Source organism: Euprymna scolopes, chromosome 39 (genome assembly GCF_053919585.1).
Source record: "Euprymna scolopes isolate OS-2025 chromosome 39, ASM5391958v1, whole genome shotgun sequence".
Lineage (NCBI taxonomy): Eukaryota > Metazoa > Mollusca > Cephalopoda > Sepiida > Sepiolidae > Euprymna > Euprymna scolopes.
In genome coordinates this window covers 72,558,957-72,578,554 of record NC_136520.1, presented here as the reverse complement: position 1 = coordinate 72,578,554, position 19,598 = coordinate 72,558,957, and the positions used below count along the sequence as shown (strand labels likewise).

Sequence of the window (19,598 nt, the reverse complement as noted above, 5' to 3'; positions counted from 1 at the left end):
CTTTTGGATTATTTTGGACCATCTTCCAATTACGCGATTCCCTTGGATTTTACTTCTGCGAATGTAAATTTAACCAACTTTCTTGGATTTGAATTTTTGGATTTTACCGTCATTGGATTCTTTACTTTTCATCAGACTATCCATTCATGTGAAATCCCTTTTTCCGTCACCCTATTCCCTCTGTTTCACTTCTATAATGTTCTCTGGCTATCGGTTCCACGGGACCGTTCAAGTCACAATGTACCATTGATAGGATTTTTTTTGGCCTTTTTGTCTGGTATCTTGCTTTGATAGTTTGTCATTTTCCCTTGTGTACAGACGTTGCAGTTGAAGTTTTTTGATGTTTGTATTTTCATTCCATCAACTACAGTCGGCAACTTTTTGATATCAGGAATATTGCAGTGTCCAAGAATTTTATGCCATGTCTGTCGATGATGACAGGCGGTTTTCGATGGGACTATGCTATTTAAATAATATAGTCTTCCATTTTCTTTAATGTCGAATACAGTTCCATTCGGGTATACCAGTTTTGATTTATTGGGGCTAAAGTTTATATTTGCACCTTGTTTTGTGGCAGCTTGTACAGAAAATATATTTTGTTGAAATTTTGAGATTAGGAGAGCGTTTTCTAAAATACAGAAACATAGTTCACCTTTATTGTTCTTTAGCGAGATTTTCGCATTGCCTCTTTTCAAAACGATATCATTTACTCGACTCCCGTCAGCTAGTTCTACAAAATTATTTTGTGGCTTAAAGTTGGGATCAAAATTGATAAAATCAGATTCCTTTGTAATCACATGTGCCATGGCCCCACAATTGACAAAAAAATTATTGTTTGTTGAAGCATTAAACGTACATGAAAATAAAAATGTATGTTCGCTAACAGAGCTCTCTACATTTTTAATGGAGTCGCCATTTTGAGTCCTGTATCTACATTGGAAACTCTTGCGATTAGGTCGTCCACAATTATAGCAAATAATTTTTGTACTTTTCTTAGGAGAAAAATTGTTTTTGGCAAAGTTGCGGTTTTTATTCCTAGCATGGGTATAATTTAATTTTGGTGTTTTTATGTGTGTTTTTAAATTTCATGATATTTGTGGATTCGTTTTGTTCTGTGATCATTTTTTCAGTTTCTTCGTAACTTTTGAGTGCTACCTTGAATTGGCTAAAAGTCATGGGTTTTTCTTTCTGGGTTATCACGGTGGTAAATGGCTTGAAATCACTCAGTAATCCCTTAAGGACCATGGAAATAAACAGACTGTCACTTATAACTTCACCAGACATTTTTAAAGAATTTGCAGTCATTTCGGCTCTTATGATATAATCAGTAATAGTTTTGGCTTCCATTCGTTTTAGAGAGGTCAGTTCAGTGTATAAAGAAATAATTTTGGATTTTCCTTTCGATAAATAATGCTCTCTCAATATGTTTAATGCTTTGCAGCCATCGTCCAGGGCTTCTCTCATTACCAGTGATAGACTTCAGTCATCTAAACACTATTAATTCTGCAAAGACAGTTGCGTTCTTTTCAATGAAGTCGGGTCGTTTCTGTTTTCAGGTTGTGTTTGAAGTACTTTATGTAGCTTTTGGATTCGTAGATATCCTAGAAATTTAACTTGCCACAATTCGAATTTTGATTCGGATCCATCGAAATAAAGACGCATGCTGGGCCCATAACCTCTAGAAGTGTAAGCCATGTTTAGTTTCAGAAACGTTTCAGATGGTTCGTTGTTATAAGCAAATTTTGAGAGGTGACTGGTTTGCAGTAAACAGTTCCACAGAGCAAAATATTCTTACCGTGTCGAGACGGAAAAAAACATGTGAAATTGCTCCAGAAAAGGTTTAATATTTATGAAGCGCAATTCTGGTTTCTGATTGGTTGGTAGCAGAACGTGAATTAATTTGATTCGTCAGTTCCTAGCAGCATCGTTTATAAATAGAATCGTCTGACTGTGTGGGATCATACCCCATTACAAGTCCAAAATATTGCAACATTTATCAAGTAAGATCTATAACTTATTTGTAGTTTCATCAAATACTTTTGCAAGCAAAATCCGATCTCGCATTTTGCTAAATCCTACCCTCTGATGGGAAGGAAAGTATTTCTTCGAAACTCCGCAGATTAAGGACTATTCACTTATTTAGTGTTTCCTTTTCTAATTAAATATGTTTTTAACTCTTTGTCAAAGTGTTTTTAACATTTTTTTAACTATTTGCTCTAATAGATATATATATACTGTGGAAATATGATTTTTTTCAATTATATTTCACCTTATGCATACTAAGCCTAAGTTTAATTCTTATTATAAACAGAAATGCTGTAGATAACATTAAACTACAGAGCATATAACAAATAAATGACAAAAGTCTATATTCCGAATTTCATGATGTTGACCACCTTACAATTTATTCCTTTAATTCCGTTGGCATTTACAATTCTTGAGAGCAATTAAGTGAATTATTTTGCACTACGAAACAGTCACTGTCAAGAATTGTGAATGTCAACGTAATTAAAGGAATAGATTGTAAGGTGGTCAACATCATGAAATTTGAAATATAGACTTTTCCATTTGTTATATATGATAAATTTCGTCTAAAAGATTGTCTTACTATTGTGATTGAAAGCTTCTGCCATTTAAAAGAAGAATTTCAAAGTGTTTCGATTAAGAAAGAATTTGAGTCAATTGTCCTCTTTTAACGTGATTGAATTTTATCGTTTTCTTTTTCTACCGATTGTGTCAGAATTGATTTCTTAACTTATCGATCTCAACACAATGGATAAAACGAATAAATTAAAAAAAAAAAAGCAACAAAAAAATATCAAACAATTTTTAGAAACAAAACAATCTTCATGTAAAACAACTTGTTTTTTTTTTTTATTCATTTTTCAACTTTTTTTTTTCTTGATATTTTTATCGGTTTCTCAACCTTAATCTCTTCACTAGCCCTCGATCTCTTACCCAGTTTTTTATCTTTATTGCAATTTCTTCCTCCTCCTTTTGTCCTCTTCCTCCTTTTGCCATTTTCTTCCTCTTTTCTTTTCCTCCCCCATTTTCCTTCTTCCCCTTTCCTCCTTCATCTTTCCTCCTTTTCTTTTTCTTACTCCCCCTTTTTTCCCTCCTCCTTCCTCCTGTTCCCCCTTCTCCTTCCCCCTTTTCCCCCTCCTCCTTCCCTCTTTTCCCCCTCCTCATTCCCCCCTTTTCCCCTCCTCATTCCCCCCTTTTCCCCCTCCTCCTTCCCCCTTTTCCCCCTCCTCCTTCCCCCTTTTCCCCCTCCTCCTTCCCCCTTTTCCCCCTCCTCCTTCCCCCTTTTCCCCCTCCTCCTTCTCCCTTTTCCCCTCCTCCTTCCCCCTTTTCCCTCTCCTCCTTCCCACTTTTTCCCTCTCCTCCTTCCCCGTTTTCCCCCTCCTCCTTCCCCGTTTTCCCCCTCCTCCTTCCCCGTTTTCCCCCCTCCTCCTTCCCCGTTTTTCCCTCCTCCTCCTTCCCCGTTTTTCCCTCCTCCTCCTTCCCTGTTTTTCCCCCTCCTCCTTCCCCGTTTCCCCCCCTCCTCCTTCCTTCTTTTTTTCTCCTCCCGGTCCTTCCCTCTTTTTTTTTTTCTCCTCCCGGTCATTCCCTCTTTTTTTTTTTTCTCCTCCCGGTCCTTCCCTCTTTTTTTTTCTCCTCCCGGTCCTTCCCTCTTTTTTTTTTCTCCTCCCGGTCCTTCCCTCTTTTTTTTTCTCCTCCCAGTCCTTCCCTCTTTTTTTTTCTCCTCCCGGTCCTTCCCTCTTTTTTTTTTTCTCCTCCCGGTCCTTCCCTCTTTTTTTTTTTCTCCTCCCGGTCCTTCCCTCTTTTTTTTTTTCTCCTCCCGGTCCTTCCCTCTTTTTTTTTTCTCCTCCCGGTCCTTCCCTCTTTTTTTTTCTCCTCCCGGTCCTTCCCTCTTTTTTTTTTCTCCTCCCGGTCCTTCCCTCTTTTTTTTTTTCTCCTCCCGGTCCTTCCCTCTTTTTTTTTCTCCTCCCGGTCCTTCCCTCTTTTTTTTTCTCCTCCCGGTCCTTCCCTCTTTTTTTTCTCCTCCCGGTCCTTCCCTCTTTTTTTTCTCCTCCCGGTCCTTCCCTCTTTTTTTTTTCTCCTCCCGGTCCTTCCCTCTTTTTTTTTTCTCCTCCCGGTCCTTCCCTCTTTTTTTTTTCTCCTCCCGGTCCTTCCCTCTTTTTTTTTTCTCCTCCCGGTCCTTCCCTCTTTTTTTTTTCTCCTCCGGGTCCTTCCCTCTTTTTTTTTTTCTCCTCCCGGTCCTTCCCTCTTTTTTTTTCTCCTCCCGGTCCTTCCCTCTTTTTTTTTCTCCTCCCGGTCCTTCCCTCTTTTTTTTCTCCTCCCGGTCCTTCCCTCTTTTTTTTCTCCTCCCGGTCCTTCCCTCTTTTTTTTTTCTCCTCCCGGTCCTTCCCTCTTTTTTTTTTCTCCTCCCGGTCCTTCCCTCTTTTTTTTTTCTCCTCCCGGTCCTTCCCTCTTTTTTTTTTCTCCTCCCGGTCCTTCCCTCTTTTTTTTTTCTCCTCCGGGTCCTTCCCTCTTTTTTTTTTTCTCCTCCGGGTCCTTCCCTCTTTTTTTTTCTCCTCCCGGTCCTTCCCTCTTTTTTTTTTCTCCTCCCGGTCCTTCCCTCTTTTTTTTTTCTCCTCCCGGTCCTTCCCTCTTTTTTTTTTTTTACTCCTCCCGGTCCTTCCCTCTTTTTTTTTTTTTACTCCTCCCGGTCCTTCCCTCTTTTTTTTTTTTTACTCCTCCCGGTCCTTCCCTCTTTTTTTTTTTTTACTCCTCCCGGTCCTTCCCTCTTTTTTTTTTTTACTCCTCCCGGTCCTTCCCTCTTTTTTTTTTTTACTCCTCCCGGTCCTTCCCTCTTTTTTTTTTTTTTTACTCCTCCCGGTCCTTCCCTCTTTTTTTTTTTTTACTCCTCCCGGTCCTTCCTTCTTTTTTTTTTTTTACTCCTCCCGGTCCTTCCCTCTTTTTTTTTTTTTTACTCCTCCCGGTCCTTCCCTCTTTTTTTTTTTTTTTACTCCTCCCGGTCCTTCCCTCTTTTTTTTTTTACTCCTCCCGGTCCTTCCCTCTTTTTTTTTTTACTCCTCCCGGTCCTTCCCTCTTTTTTTTTTTACTCCTCCCGGTCCTTCCCTCTTTTTTTTTTCTCCTCCCGGTCCTTCCCTCTTCCTCTCTCTACCCCTCTTTTTTCCAATCTTTCTTTCTTCTCTTCTTTCTCTCCCTCTCTGTATTCTCTGTTCTCTCCTCATCTTGTTCATTTTTTCTTTTTCATTTTTTCTTTTTCATTTTTTTCTTTTTTGTACTTTCTTTTCAAACACTTAGATTATATTTCCCCTCACCTCCCGCGCGTAAACGCCATTTTTGTTTCATTAATTATCAATATTTTTTAATAAAGACCAGTTGAAATTTCTGTTCCAACACGACTTCATAATCCTGAGATACTTTCGTTAAAGCTCGGATCCTTTTAAAAACATCAAAGCAATCAAAAATACGTTGCGCAGTATTGTTAACAACTAAAAATGAAGTTTATGTAACTGAAGTTATGGGCAAAGTTTTAATTTAATGGATTTTTTAAATTTATTTTTATATTTTGTTAAACAAATTTAGATGTGTTTAGTTAAATTTCATGCTTCGTTGGGAACAAGAGTGCACGAGAAAATATTAATATATCCCACTCTCAAGATGATTCCCATACGTTTGTCTCTTCCTGTCTCCCTCCTTTCTTTCTATCTTCCACCTTGTTTTCCTTTCGTTTGTCTGTCTCTCATGTCTCTGTCTCTCTCCTTCTCTTTTCCTCCATGTCTACACCGACTCTGTCTGTCTTTCTCTCTCGACTCTCTGTCGTCTCTCTCTCGACTCTCTGTCGTCTCTCTCTCGACTCTCTGTCGTCTCTCTCTCGACTCTCTCTCGACTCTCTGCCGTCTCTCTCTCGACTCTCTCTCGACTCTCTGCCGTCTCTCTCTCGACTCTCTCTCGACTCTCTCTCGACTCTCTGCCGTCTCTCTCTCGACTCTCTGCCGTCTCTCTCTCGACTCTCTGCCGTCTCTCTCTCGACTCTCTGTCGTCTCTCTCTCTCTCTCTCTGCCGTCTCTCTCTCTCTCTCTCATTGCCGTCTCTCTCTCTCATTGCCGTCTCTCTCCCCTCCCCCCTCCCCCGACTCTCTGCCGTCTCCCCCCTATTCTCTGTCGTCTCTCTCTCTCGACTGTCTTCCGTCTCTTTCTCTCTCCCGTCACTCTCTCTCCATCTGTGTGTGTGTGTGTGTGTGTGTGTGTGTGTGTCTCTCTCTTTCTTTTTACCTCGCGTTTCCATCCAAGAAATCCACTTAAATTTTCAAGTGAATTGTTCTTTCCTATAAATATAAAGAATCGTAACTTAATTCTAAAATAACTGTTCAAGCTCATATTTTCTTTTTAGTGATGTCTTTTTTTTTAAGACAGATATGAAAAAAAATGTAACGTTTGGATTAAAAAAATAGTAAGAAAATTTGATTGATTGATGTCGGCACCAGAAGTTCCTCACCCATCCACCCTACTTCCTCATTCTGAACAATATTTTTCTTTCTGTTTTTTTTTTCTTTTCTCCATTTTCTTTTAAGGGATTTTTTCATATCTTATCTTTTTCTTGTGGGGAGGGGGTAACAGATCAAACTATTACCGTATTTATGATCAAGTTAAAAGAAAAATATTGCTTTAAAAAAAAATATTACACCGCTTAAGCAATCTGTTCTGACTCTGAACTCTCTATCTTTTTTAACCTCCGCCAGTGAAGTCCTTCTAGACTGAGGCAATTTTAATTTTTGCTCCAATCCAGTATCCCCCTTTGCTGAATTTTCCCCATACTAGAGAAACGATCTTGCGTCTCGGCCCTCGTGGGGAGGCAAGTAAACAAGGACTCACACGACTTTAGTCATTCTCGGCCTTCGGGCTGGGATCATAGTGTAGAATCTGGTTATAGAGGTGACCTTCCTAATTCTGTCTTTTGACCCCCCCCCCCAACACCATCCACTCCCACAAACTTCACTCCTATTTTCTTTTTCTCCCCCTTAGATTCCACTCTCATTTAGAGATTAGCCTGTTTGTTTTTGGTTTCAAAAACAAAAAACAAAAAAAACTGAAAACAGTGGGCGGTCTATTATTTAAAAAGGGTCACTTTTTAGATCAAGGATGATCAACGACCCCCATCATCTCCACACTTTTCATAGCCTTGTGTCTAGTGTAAATTTTGTATATTTTTTTGCAAATAATCCGAAATATGTTTCCTGTCCTCGGTTAGTGAAGGATTCTTCCAGACTGAGGCAATTTTTATTTTTGTCTCAATCCAGAGCGACCCTTTTGGGAGGGAGTTCGATGTCACTCCTATTTAAACCCAGCCTTGTATCTAACCCTGCCTTCGTGGGGAGGCAAGTAAATATAACAGATTTAATATTAAATTTCTGAATTTTTGAGATGAGGATTGGTTATTCATGTTATTTGGAATCTTTGGACTACTGTTCTCATCTTGAGTGTCATTTTAAAACCATGTAACATTTTACTTCCTTCAGAAATATCTTATCAAACTCGGGGAATCTGAACAGAATTTTGAACGGAACCCTTTATTTACATTACGGTGGCAGCATGCTCTCGTTCCGTCAGCCATGACTGGATAGGTGTCCTAAGTGAATCGCAATTGCATTTTTCAGTTACCCACACTGAGAATTGAACCTTCATCCATCAGGATAATATCACTTTTGCAAATGATTTTTCCAAGTAATCTAACCACTGTTCCACGTGTAAATAAAGGGTTCTGTTCAGAATTTCGTTCAGATTCCGGAGTTTGATAGAAACATTGCCGATAAGGTATGGCATAAGGACGCCGATAAGGTATGGCATAAGGATGCCGATAAGGTATGGCATAAGGACGCCGATAAGGTATGGCATAAGGACGCCGATAAGGTATGGCATAAGGACGCCGATAAGGTATGGCATAAGGACGCCGATAAGGTATGGCATAAGGACGCCGATAAGGTATGGCATAAGGACGCCGATAAGGTATGGCATAAGGACGCCGATAAGGTATGGCATAAGGACGCCGATAAGGTATGGCATAAGGACGCCGATAAGGTATGGCATAAGGACGCCGATAAGGTATGGCATAAGGACGCCGATAAGGTATGGCATAAGGACGCCGATAAGGTATGGCATAAGGACGCCGATAAGGTATGGCATAAGGACGCCGATAAGGTATGGCATAAGGACCTACTTCACAAGATTTCCAGCTACGGTATAACTGGAAATGTTTTCTCAATAATTAAATCATTTCTCTCTGATAGGCTCATAAGAGTAGTGGTTGATGGTCAGAAATCAGAGGCCCTCAGTATTAATGTTGGAGTCCCTCAGGGGTCCATACTGGGCCCAACTCTCTTCCTGATGTACATCAATGATCTCCCTAAACACATAAATCATTCGTTGACATCTATGCTGATGACAGAACCATCTATGGCAACACATCAAAGGCCGTAAATGACAAAGTTCTCTCTGATTCTCTCTCCTCTGATCTTGAGCGTGGGGGAAGAGATGGCTGGTTACTTTTAATGCATCTAAAACCAAGCTCCTATCTTTACATCATCAACGCTCTGATCCCTATCTGGCATCAATTGAAATGGATCACTCTCATCTAGGGGAGACTCCATGTTTTGATAAGCTTCTGGGATTGACCTTTACTCCTGACCTGAAATGGAACACGTGCATCAAGTCTGTTGCCAAGGTCGCTGGAAAAATGATAGGATCCTTCTACCACTCCAGAAGATATCTCACTGCTGATGCAATTCTCTATGTCTGCCTTGACAGAGTACAAAATAGACTTCATGGCCTAGTGGGGGACGCCCTTTTTTCTTCCCTGCAATCTCTCCCCCACAGAAGAGATGTTGCGAGCCTGTCTTTGTTTAATCCTTATTTCCATGGGAAGTGCTCATCCGAGCTCCAATCTCTGGTCCTCCCTCGCCAATCTTTCGCGAAAAACACCCCGTCTAGCTGAAACCACTGTCAATAATTTTCCCCATTCTTTATCTATGCCTAAATCAAAACGTAGATTTCATGAACAAAGCTTCTTTCTTAGAACTGCACGCCTGTGGAACTCTCTTCCGTTTGCCTGTTTCCCACCTGACTACAACTTGGATGTTTTCAAGTCCAACATAAACAAATTCCTGATAAACCGCTCCCTTAACCAAGACACTTTATCAGATCTCGATTACTACGATATTGTCCCATTGACAACTGTACATGCAATATCCCTTATCTCCGAGTGACTCCCATGTAAAAAAAAGAAAAAAAAAAAAAAAGACAGTTCGACAAAATACACCTGGAGAAGGTCGAAGGCTACATCGACCGAAACGTTGTGAAAAATAACACTCAAAATGAAAACAGTTGTCTTATAAATCCAAATAATACGAAGATGTTTTTCAAATGAATAAAATAATAATGAAATAAAATAATAAGGAAATAAAATAATAAGGAAATAAAATAATAAGGAAATAAAATAATAAGGAAGTAAAATAATAAGGAAATAAAATAATAAGGAAATAAAATAATAAGGAAATAAAATAATAAGGAAATAAAATAATAATGATGGACAAAATTTGTTAAAAGAAAAGTTGGTAGAATGGCATATTTTTACTGAAAAAATACATTTTATTTAATATTCGCACGGGAAGGTAGAATTTAAAACATACATTAGGCCGCTCGTAAAATATGCTTAAATATGATATTTTGATTAATGCAGATTTCGTATTTATTATTATATCATATTGGACCCAATATATAGTAACGATTTAAAGATTTTGAAATGACTTGTGCGCCACCACCAAGAATCGAAACCAAAACATTTCGCTTACGATTTACTTTTTCCTTTGACGTTAATGCCTGAGCTATGAAGACATGTTTGCTGCAAGGCTAAAAATTAAAACATCAACCAACAGCTATTACGTTACATATGCATATTCATAATGCTGTCGTGGCAAATATCATTTTTTTAATTTTCACACTTTTGCACCGATTTTTCCCCGGCCATAATCCAAATATAAAGTTTTGCATGGGTTTGAATACCCTATATATTAAGTTTCATGTCTATGGACCAAAAACTGAAAGGAGTTTGGTAGGCAAATTTTTTAAAACAAATATATGTGCATATATAAATATACATAGAAAGATGTTTGTGTTTACTATAACCTTTTTACGCAAATATGACGCAAGTATAAATCATGTAGAATATCTGCATGAATTACACGTAATAGTTAAATAAGGATGATCATCCCATAAAAAACCCCGATAAACTAATAGGGAATTAATTAAAATGAATGTTTAAAAGACTGCAAATTAGCTAGATCTTTTGCAGACATATAACAAAGTTGTATTTTCTTTTTAAATAAATAGAAAAAAAGGGGACTTTTAATATGAATATCAATGCACAAAAAAAAATTTATAAGAGTATAGATATATATTATCTAATTTATATATGTGCTTCTATTTTCAAACCTTTTCTCTAAATGAAGTCATAACTAGGGTTAGGTCAACAGCATGTTCTTTTCATTGTCAGATGAATTCAATGCTCAATTCAGGAGAGAAATAGTGTGATATCAGTCATGTGATCATGATATCAAACTCCAAGGGATTGCCTTCTCCATTTCTAAAGGAGGTTAATGTATCTTTTTTGTCATGTATATTCAAAACTACGAACCAAAGACCAACAACGTTTATATTTTCTTGATTGGCATTGCCTGTGATGTATAATATTTAAAAAAAAAAAAAAAAAAGGTTTTTCTTTTAATTCTTGTCTGTTTTACAAGTATTTTAATGAAATGTGCTCTGATGAACTTGTTGCACTTGTGCCCCCTCGATGTACATATCCCCGACAAACCCATTTAGTAACAAAATCACACCCCTTCATTGTTGAGGTCCTTAAATCCTAGAAAGCTTTATACTCTAATACAGTGGTTCTCAACCTTTTTTCATTCATAGACCCCTTTTCCCTTTTTATCTTGGTGGACCCCTTCATAACTATTGGTCATAAGACAATCATCTATTTTTCACTAATATAAATTTTGAGGTTTTAATAATCAAAGAAATATTATATAATTAAGCTTTATTTTTATATGAAAACTAATTTAATTCAAATAAAGTATTCTACAACAACTATAATAATAATGATAATAAGTAATAATAATAATTTTGTGGACCCCCCAGAAATATTCCATGGACCCCAGTTGAGAACCCCTGCTCTAATAGTTTATTCCCTCGAACAGTTTGACGTTGAAATTCCCTTCCTGCTACCTGCTTCCCTCACTGTACCGATATACAAAAGTTTAAATGGTCTTAAATAGTAACCCCTTACATCTAAGTGGGTAAAAAACAGGAAAACAAAATGGCCATTCATATCACGTGATGTTTTAAAGAAGTAAACACAATTTTTAATTTAGATATTTGTAGACTGTTATCCTCATTTTCATTGTTGTTTCACAATGTTTCCACAGGATAGGAATGCTGAATTTCTTAACTGTATCCTCAGTAATTACTGCCTTCCATAGTTGTCGTCTCATCACGTGTTGGCCAACTAATTCTTTGGCCGGTTTTAGGCCCCGAAGACGCAATTGATAGAGGCTTTGAATCTCTACGGTTCCAGGTGAGCATTGTCTGAAGGTAGCTGTTTCAGTCCTACCCAAAGCTGGTCAGAGGATTAATTGGCCAAAACATGATGAGACGACAACAACTATGGAAGGCAGTAATTACTAAGGATATAGTTAAGAGACTCGGCATTCCTATCCCATCGTAGTTAATCACTTGAAGAAGGCCAGAGGATCAATTGGCCAAAACAACTATGAAAATGAGGATAACAGCCCACAAATGAAATAAATAAATATACAAATTACTCATTTCTTAAAATAATATACGATTTTTAATGTTACCATGTAAATCTAATTTTTTTTTTTTTTACTTATTTCCCTTATGCCGACTCAAGTTCTGTCAGTGTATATCTAGAGAGAGGAGTGTATTAGGTAAAGAAGAGAGAGATTGTAGGAGTTATGTTACACTTTTGCCCCGAGCAATGCCGGGTAATCCTGCTAATCTATAATATAAATCTCACCTGTCTGTTTAAATGTATGTATGTATGTATGTTTCGCAAAAACTTTCAACAGATGCGACGGATTTTCACGAGATTGGTATCATTTTGAAGCTCGACCCTTCGGACGACAAATATCCAAAAATTGGCTAAAAACATTAATTCCTTCACCCTTAACTGGGCATTTTTCTACAGAGAGGGTTGTTTTTTTTGTTGTCTTTTTTTTCACCAATATTTTCGAAAGTCATCCTCTCTTTTCAGTTGTCTAGCCTTAATTTAAACCTACATCACTTCCGGGTCGGCGATGAGCACAACAGCTAACGTGTCACATTTTTTTCCTCCTTCACAGTACGGGTTCAAGCCTGCCTGCCTACTACCACTTTTTTTTTTTCTTTTTTTGCTCAATCAACACCCTTACGTGCACCTCCACTTTCTTTTCCGCCTTTGCGCCATGGGTTCGAGCCTGCCTACCTATTAGAATTTTTTTTTTTTTTTTTTTTTTTTTTTTTTATTTTGCTGAACACACACCTCCAAACACCCGGTCAACGCTGGGCACCCAGGCTAGTTATTTTATAAATCACAACCGCTGTAACAAAAACTGTACTCAGACTTCAAATCTTTCTCACACTCATACCCATTTCTCCCCTCTCTTTTTCCCTACTGCTCCCATCGAATTTCACCTAAAAATATTTTGCTAAAACTATTTTTAGAACAATTGATAAAAAAAATTCCCCCCCCCCCGGTTCCCAATAAACTCCCTCTTCTTCCCCAAAAAAAATTCTGTTAGAGGCACTGTTAAAGAAGAATATATCAGCTTTGTGGGTGTGTCTTGCGTAGTTTCTGACTTAACTAAATACACACGTAGGCGGCTTCCCTTTATATAAAAGATGGCTTTTACCACAAACCAGGATGTGTATTAATGGGGGGGGGGCTCGTATCAGATATGACCAATCGTATAAAAGCAGAAAAAAATAAGTTTTTTTTTTTTTTTTTTTTTTTTTTTTTTATTACTATTTTTAAAAGTTCTATTCTTTTATTTCTTCTTTGTTTTGCCATTTTGTCCTTTTTATGAACCGATTCTTCATCCATTGTGTCCTCTGAATGTATGTTAGTGGTGCCTTTCTGTCTAGGATTCTCTGTTCATTTTTTTTTTTTTTTTTTTTTCTGAAAAAATTTTCGTAGAGGAGGGGTTGGTTTTCAGAGAAAGAGAAAACAAAGCAAAAAAAAAAAATGTGTGACTAATAAATTTTATGTCCAACTAATTATTTGCAAGAAAATATTTAAATTGTTTTAGAATTTCATGTTAACTGCAGCAAGGCCACTTTGTCATGTGCCCAAATCATTAAAAGGCCAACGTGTTCTGTTTACTTTCATCGTCATCAAGCAAAGGGTTTCTATTTACTTGCCTCTCCACAAGGGCAGAGTTAGACACAAGGTCGGTCTTTAACGGTGGTGGTGTTGGGAGGAGGGAATCCAGCTTCCTACAAAAGAGCACTCTGGATAAAAATAAAAATTTCCTCAGTCTAAAAAGCTTTCGCCTCCACTAATCGAACTCAAAAATAGGTAAAGTGTGGTATCAGAACAGATACTACATTTTGCTCCTAGCCAAAAAGGCCAAGAAAATTGTTGCATAGAGGGTTGTTAGTATCAATGTTGCTAATTTAATAGTTTTCCCACCAAATCTGGAGATTTTACTCGCTAGATTCTATTTGAAATCTAGCGAGTAAAAACTGTATCTCGTTGAATAATGTGGAGACTTCGTTTTTCATCCACACACAGGCAATTTCAGATGACGTATTGAAAAAAAAAAATAAGATTCCAGAGTAGATCAACACCAACACGTATTTGCCAGTAACACATATAAACATGCACAAGGCTGCATAAGTGCTGTTACTTTAAATGTAACAGCATGAAGCTGGATACTCCACCAGACTAGGTGAATTCTTGTCCTGGAATCCAATAAAATCAAGAGACCAAAAGAAAGATACACATGTTGTTCCAAAAGTCTTGTACACATTTTCACATTGAATATCTCAAGAACTATTAAGGATATAAAAACTCATCTGCTATATCCAGAAAGCTTGGAATCTCAAGTTTTTCATGGAATGTTTAAATATGTTCAATGTGAACACCATTGGTCACACGACATACATCAAGCTAATAGTTCCATTCTTGCTAAACGCGTCCCAGCATTGCGTTGTTAATGGTTGCAGTAGCTTCTGTTATTCAGGCCTTCAGCTCATCCACGTCTCTTTGTATGGGGGGCACATAGACCAGTCATTTCACACAAAAAAAAAAAAAAAAATCGCAGGATATGAGATCTGGGAGGCCAGGGCACGATATCGTAATCATCTTGCCCAGATCGTCCAATCCATCTGTCTGGAAGTGTTGTGTTCAGAAACTGTCTAACCCTGAGGCTCCAGTGTGATGGCGCCTCATCCTGTTGGAAAATCAAGTCATTAGATTCATGCTCACTTAAGCAGATATGAGGACTTGAAATGTTCCCAAGACTTTTGGAACACCCTGTACTATAACATATTTAAAATGGTCAATTAAGGAAAAGGAAATAATGTTCATAACTTTATTAACTCAATGTTTTAGAGGTAAAGAAGAACTTTATTGGGGCATTCGAATTTATGTGTTTCATATAGAGATCAAGTGTTCGCCTCAGGAAAGGGAGTCCATCGATTTGAAACCAAGAGTATAAACCTACAGTTTTCACTAAAAATGACTCCCTAAAATTGTCTCTCCCCAAAATCTTCCTTCCCAGATCTAAACCCCTAAAAAGGGGGCCTGCAAAGATCTGTGGGTGCTATGTTTTTGCTTACCAGTGCGTGCATAAAATAAGATAGACTTGTGTTGTCATAGAGACCCCAGGTCCCTGCCGGTCTGTGTATAAATTCACCCAAGCGCTGACGTTTAGTTTTTAGTAAAGGTTTATTATAATCCCAGAAAACATTAGGCTACCAAAGTACGAGTGGAGAGATTTTAAAAAACACATAGATAAAGCAGCAGTTTTCTTGTCTCGTTACATTTAGTGACATTTGTTTTACAGCCTCCCCGCCAACACACATATACGCATACTGGGGACAGAGCTGCGTCTTTCCTGTTTCAAGTATCGCCAGTAAATGAGATAGAAAATCTTCGCCCGGAAGTCACATGGTTTTATTGACTTCTGTTCTGGGGTCACCTCTGCCCTTTAAGGTGTTGCTAAAACTTTTCCATTCGAACAACGGCCCCTGTCATCTGCTACATATGCTTTGTAAATTATTGCTGTTTTTACCGCAGTGATAATTAAAACTGCGGATGAGAAAAACAAAGGCAACATTTTTTCCTGTTCATGTTTGTCTAGCGTTTTTCATTTGTTAACAATGGACAATGGCCTTCGGTTTGGATGACGTCATTCGCTCAGAATTTATGGCGCATCAAAACATTGTTTTGAATGACTTGAAAGTGGTTCACCTTCATGGCATCACGGTTCACTCGCTCACTCTCTATCTTAGGTACATTCTCTTCTTGCTCTTTCTCTATTAGTCTGTACTTTCTCTACTAATATCAGTTCTCCCCTCCCCCTTCTGCTGTTTTGTCATTTGTATTTTCTGTTTCTCTCTATCTCTTTTTTCTCTCTCTTTGTATTCTCTCTCTCTCATTTTTTGTATCCCCTCTCTCTCTCTCATTTTTTGTATTTCCCCTCTCTCTCATTTTTTGTATTTCCCCTCTCTCTCATTTTTTGTATTTCCTCTCTCTCTCATTTTTTGTATTTCCTCTCTCTCTCATTTTTTGTATTTCCCCTCTCTCTCATTTTTTGTATTTCCTCTCTCTCTCTCATTTTTTGTATTTCCTCTCTCTCTCTCTCATTTTTGTATTTCCTCTCTCTCATTTTTGTATTTCCTCTCTCTCTCATTTTTTGTATTTCCTCTCTCTCATTTTTTGTATTTCCTCTCTCTCTCTCATTTTTTGTATTTCCTCTCTCTCTCTCATTTTTTGTATTTCCTCTCTCTCTCTCATTTTTTGTATTTCCTCTCTCTCTCTCATTTTTTGTATTTCCTCTCTCTCTCTCATTTTTTGTATTTCCTCTCTCTCTCTCATTTTTTGTATTTCCTCTCTCTCTCTCATTTTTTGTATTTCCTCTCTCTCTCTAATTTTTTGTATTTCCTCTCTCTCTCTCTCTCTCTCATTTTTTTGTATTTCCTCTCTCTCTCTCTCTCATTTTTTTGTATTTCCTCTCTCTCTCTCTCTCATTTTTTTGTATTTCCTCTCTCTCTCTCTCATTTTTTTGTATTTCCTCTCTCTCTCTCTCATTTTTTTGTATTTCCTCTCTCTCTCTCTCATTTTTTTGTATTTCCTCTCTCTCTCTCTCATTTTTTTGTATTTCCTCTCTCTCTCTCATTTTTTGTATTTCCCCTCTCTCTCTCTCTCTTTTTTTGTATTTCCCCTCTCTCTCTCTCTCATTTTTTGTATTTCCCCTCTCTCTCTCTCTCTCTCTCATTTTTTGTATTTCCCCTCTCTCTCTCTCTCTCTCTCATTTTTTGTATTTCCCCTCTCTCTCTCTCTCTCATTTTTTGTATTTCCCCTCTCTCTCTCTCTCTCTCTCTCTCATTTTTTGTATTTCCCCTCTCTCTCTCTCTCTCATTTTTTGTATTTCCCCTCTCTCTCTCTCTCTCTCTCTCTCTCTCATTTTTTGTATTTCCTCTCTCTCTCTCTCATTATTTGTATTTCTTCTCTCTCTCATTTTTTGTATTTCCTCTCTCTCTCTCTCTCTCATTTTTTGTATTTCCTCTCTCTCTCTCTCATTTTTTGTATTTCCTCTCTCTCTCATTTTTTGTATTTCCTCTCTCTCTCATTTTTTGTATTTCCTCTCTCTCTCTCTCTCTCTCTCTCTCTCTCTCTTTCATTTTTTGTATTTCCTCTCTCTCTCTCATTTTTTGTATTTCCTCTCTCTCTCTCATTTTTTGTATTTCCTCTCTCTCTCTCATTTTTTGTATTTCCTCTCTCTCTCTCATTTTTTGTATTTCCTCTCTCTCTCTCATTTTTTGTATTTCCTCTCTCTCTCTCATTTTTTGTATTTCCTCTCTCTCTCTCATTTTTTGTATTTCCTCTCTCTCTCTCATTTTTTGTATTTCCTCTCTCTCTCTCATTTTTTGTATTTCCTCTCTCTCTCTCATTTTTTGTATTTCCTCTCTCTCTCTCATTTTTTGTATTTCCTCTCTCTCTCTCATTTTTTGTATTTCCTCTCTCTCTCTCATTTTTTGTATTTCCTCTCTCTCTCATTTTTTGTATTTCCTCTCTCTCTCTCATTTTTTGTATTTCCTCTCTCTCTCTCATTTTTTGTATTTCCTCTCTCTCTCTCTCATTTTTTGTATTTCCTCTCTCTCTCTCTCATTTTTTGTATTTCCTCTCTCTCTCTCATTTTTTGTATTTCCTCTCTCTCTCTCATTTTTTGTATTTCCTCTCTCTCTCTCATTTTTTGTATTTCCCCTCTCTCTCTCATTTTTTGTATTTCCTCTCTCTCTCATTTTTTGTATTTCCTCTCTCTCTCATTTTTTGTATTTCCTCTCTCTCTCATTTTTTGTATTTCCTCTCTCTCTCATTTTTTGTATTTCCTCTCTCTCTCATTTTTTGTATTTCCCCCCTCTCTCTCTCTCTCTCTCTCTCTCTCTCATTTTTTGTATTTCCTCTCTCTCTCTCTCATTTTTTGTATTTCCTCTCTCTCTCATTTTTTGTATTTCCTCTCCCTCTCTCTCTCATTTTTTGTATTTCCTCTCTCTCTCTCATTTTTTGTATTTCCTCTCTCTCTCTCATTTTTTGTATTTCCTCTCTCTCTCTCTCTCTCATTTTTTGTATTTCCTCTCTCTCTCTCTCTCTCTCATTTTTTGTATTTCCTCTCTCTCTCTCTCTCTCTCATTTTTTGTATTTCCTCTCTCTCTCTCATTTTTTGTATTTCTCTCTCTCTCTTTTGTATTTCCGCTCTCTCTCTCTCTCTAATTTTTTGTATTTTCTCTTTTTTCCCTGTTTTTGTATTTCCGATTTCTCTCTCTGTTCTTGTATTTCCTATTTCTCCCTCTGTTCTTGTATTTTCTCTCTCTGTATTTTCTTTCACTCTCTCTCTCTCTCTCTCTGTATTTTCTCTCTCTCTCTGTATTTTCTCTCTCTCTCTGTATTTTCTCTCTCTCTCTCTATTTTCTCTCTCTCTCTCTCTCTCTCTCTCTCTCTGTATTTTCTCTCTCACTCTGTATTTTCTCTCTCTCTCTCTCTCTCTCTCTCTCTCTGTATTTTCTTTCTCTCCCTCTCTTTCTCTCTGTTCTGTAATTTATCTTTCTCTCTTTGCGTTCTTGTATTTGTTTTTGCTTCTCTCTTTCTCTCTCTGTCCTTTTCGCCATCTTATTCCCCCCCTCTCTTTCTCTCTTATTCTATAATGTTCTCAATTTGATGACACTAAATTCAATAAGTAAACAATAAATTATAAACTTTTTTTCTTTCAATTTAAGAATAAAAATTCATGTTCTTTCTGTAACAGGTGTTGTCTTCAAAAATTCCCTTTCTGAAATTGTGGAGCAAATTACAGAAAGGGTCATCATCCCCAACCCAACCAAATTGCCACTCTGCCTTGTCCACATCCCTTACCAGCAACCATCTTGTACACCATCCCATCAAAATCTTGAGGGCAGTATTGTTGCCGTCTTTCAAGGCCAGCATGAATTATTTGAGGCTTCCGTATCAATTGGCTCCGATTTAACCTTCACCTGGCATTTCAGCGATACAAACGAGACCCACGTGCAGCAACTTAACAGCGTTTACAATGGAACCGGTCATCCACACGATGCGACGTCTTCAAAACAGGTGAGTTGCTGATAAATGCTTTCTATAGCAGTTTTTTTCTTTTAGCAGCTGAAACTGTCATACCTCGAGAGGCTGCAGAGATGATGAGACTTTGTGTGATTGCGTGTTACTATGATATCGTGTGCGAGAATTGACGCCACCATCTTTTGCTGACCTTTGATTGCATCGGATGGAGGGCCGCGTTCTCAATCAGAATCATTGGATCTTGGAATAGACTTCCAAGGGAGGTAATAAATGCAATAGCGAGATGAATTTTGACAAATGTTGGACTAATGTATCCTTTTCTCTGTAAATTTCTACCATCCTTTCCCTACATGGAAATTGAGGTACAATTGTTTTAGTTTTTTTGCCAAATGAATTGAATTCCACTTTTGACTTCAATCATCTATATATAAAAGCGAGAATGTGTATGTATGTATGTATCGTCACTTTTTGTGTATGTCTGCAAAAGGCTTTTTTCGGCAGGTTCTCGAGGCCGTCGGTCATTCTTAAAACTTTTTATATCACGTCGAAATCATAATGTCTACGATTTAACAGCGGGGGTCGCCTGTCTATTTAATTTGCCTGACTTTGAAAAGCTAAATATTCTACATTTTTGGATCGCCGCATGTGAATTCGGCTTTTTCATATAATACAAGGGAAACTAATTCGTCATTGTTCCAGTCGCGATCGCCAGG

The 19,598-nt window shown here is 37.7% G+C and overlaps 1 protein-coding gene and 1 pseudogene across 1 annotated transcript in view; one reads left to right on the top strand and one right to left on the bottom strand.

The window, feature by feature from the left end:
- Positions 1–19,598, top strand: part of LOC145263864 (polycystin-1-like protein 1) — an 842,774-nt gene that overhangs the window by 314,702 nt on the left and 508,474 nt on the right. The window contains exon 6 of the mRNA XM_080120938.1: positions 18,599–18,921. Within this exon, the coding sequence (XP_079977064.1) occupies positions 18,599–18,921 (323 nt within the window). The remainder of the gene's footprint in view (positions 1–18,598; positions 18,922–19,598) is intronic.
- LOC145263563 (uncharacterized) lies at positions 2,973–4,298 on the bottom strand (annotated as a pseudogene).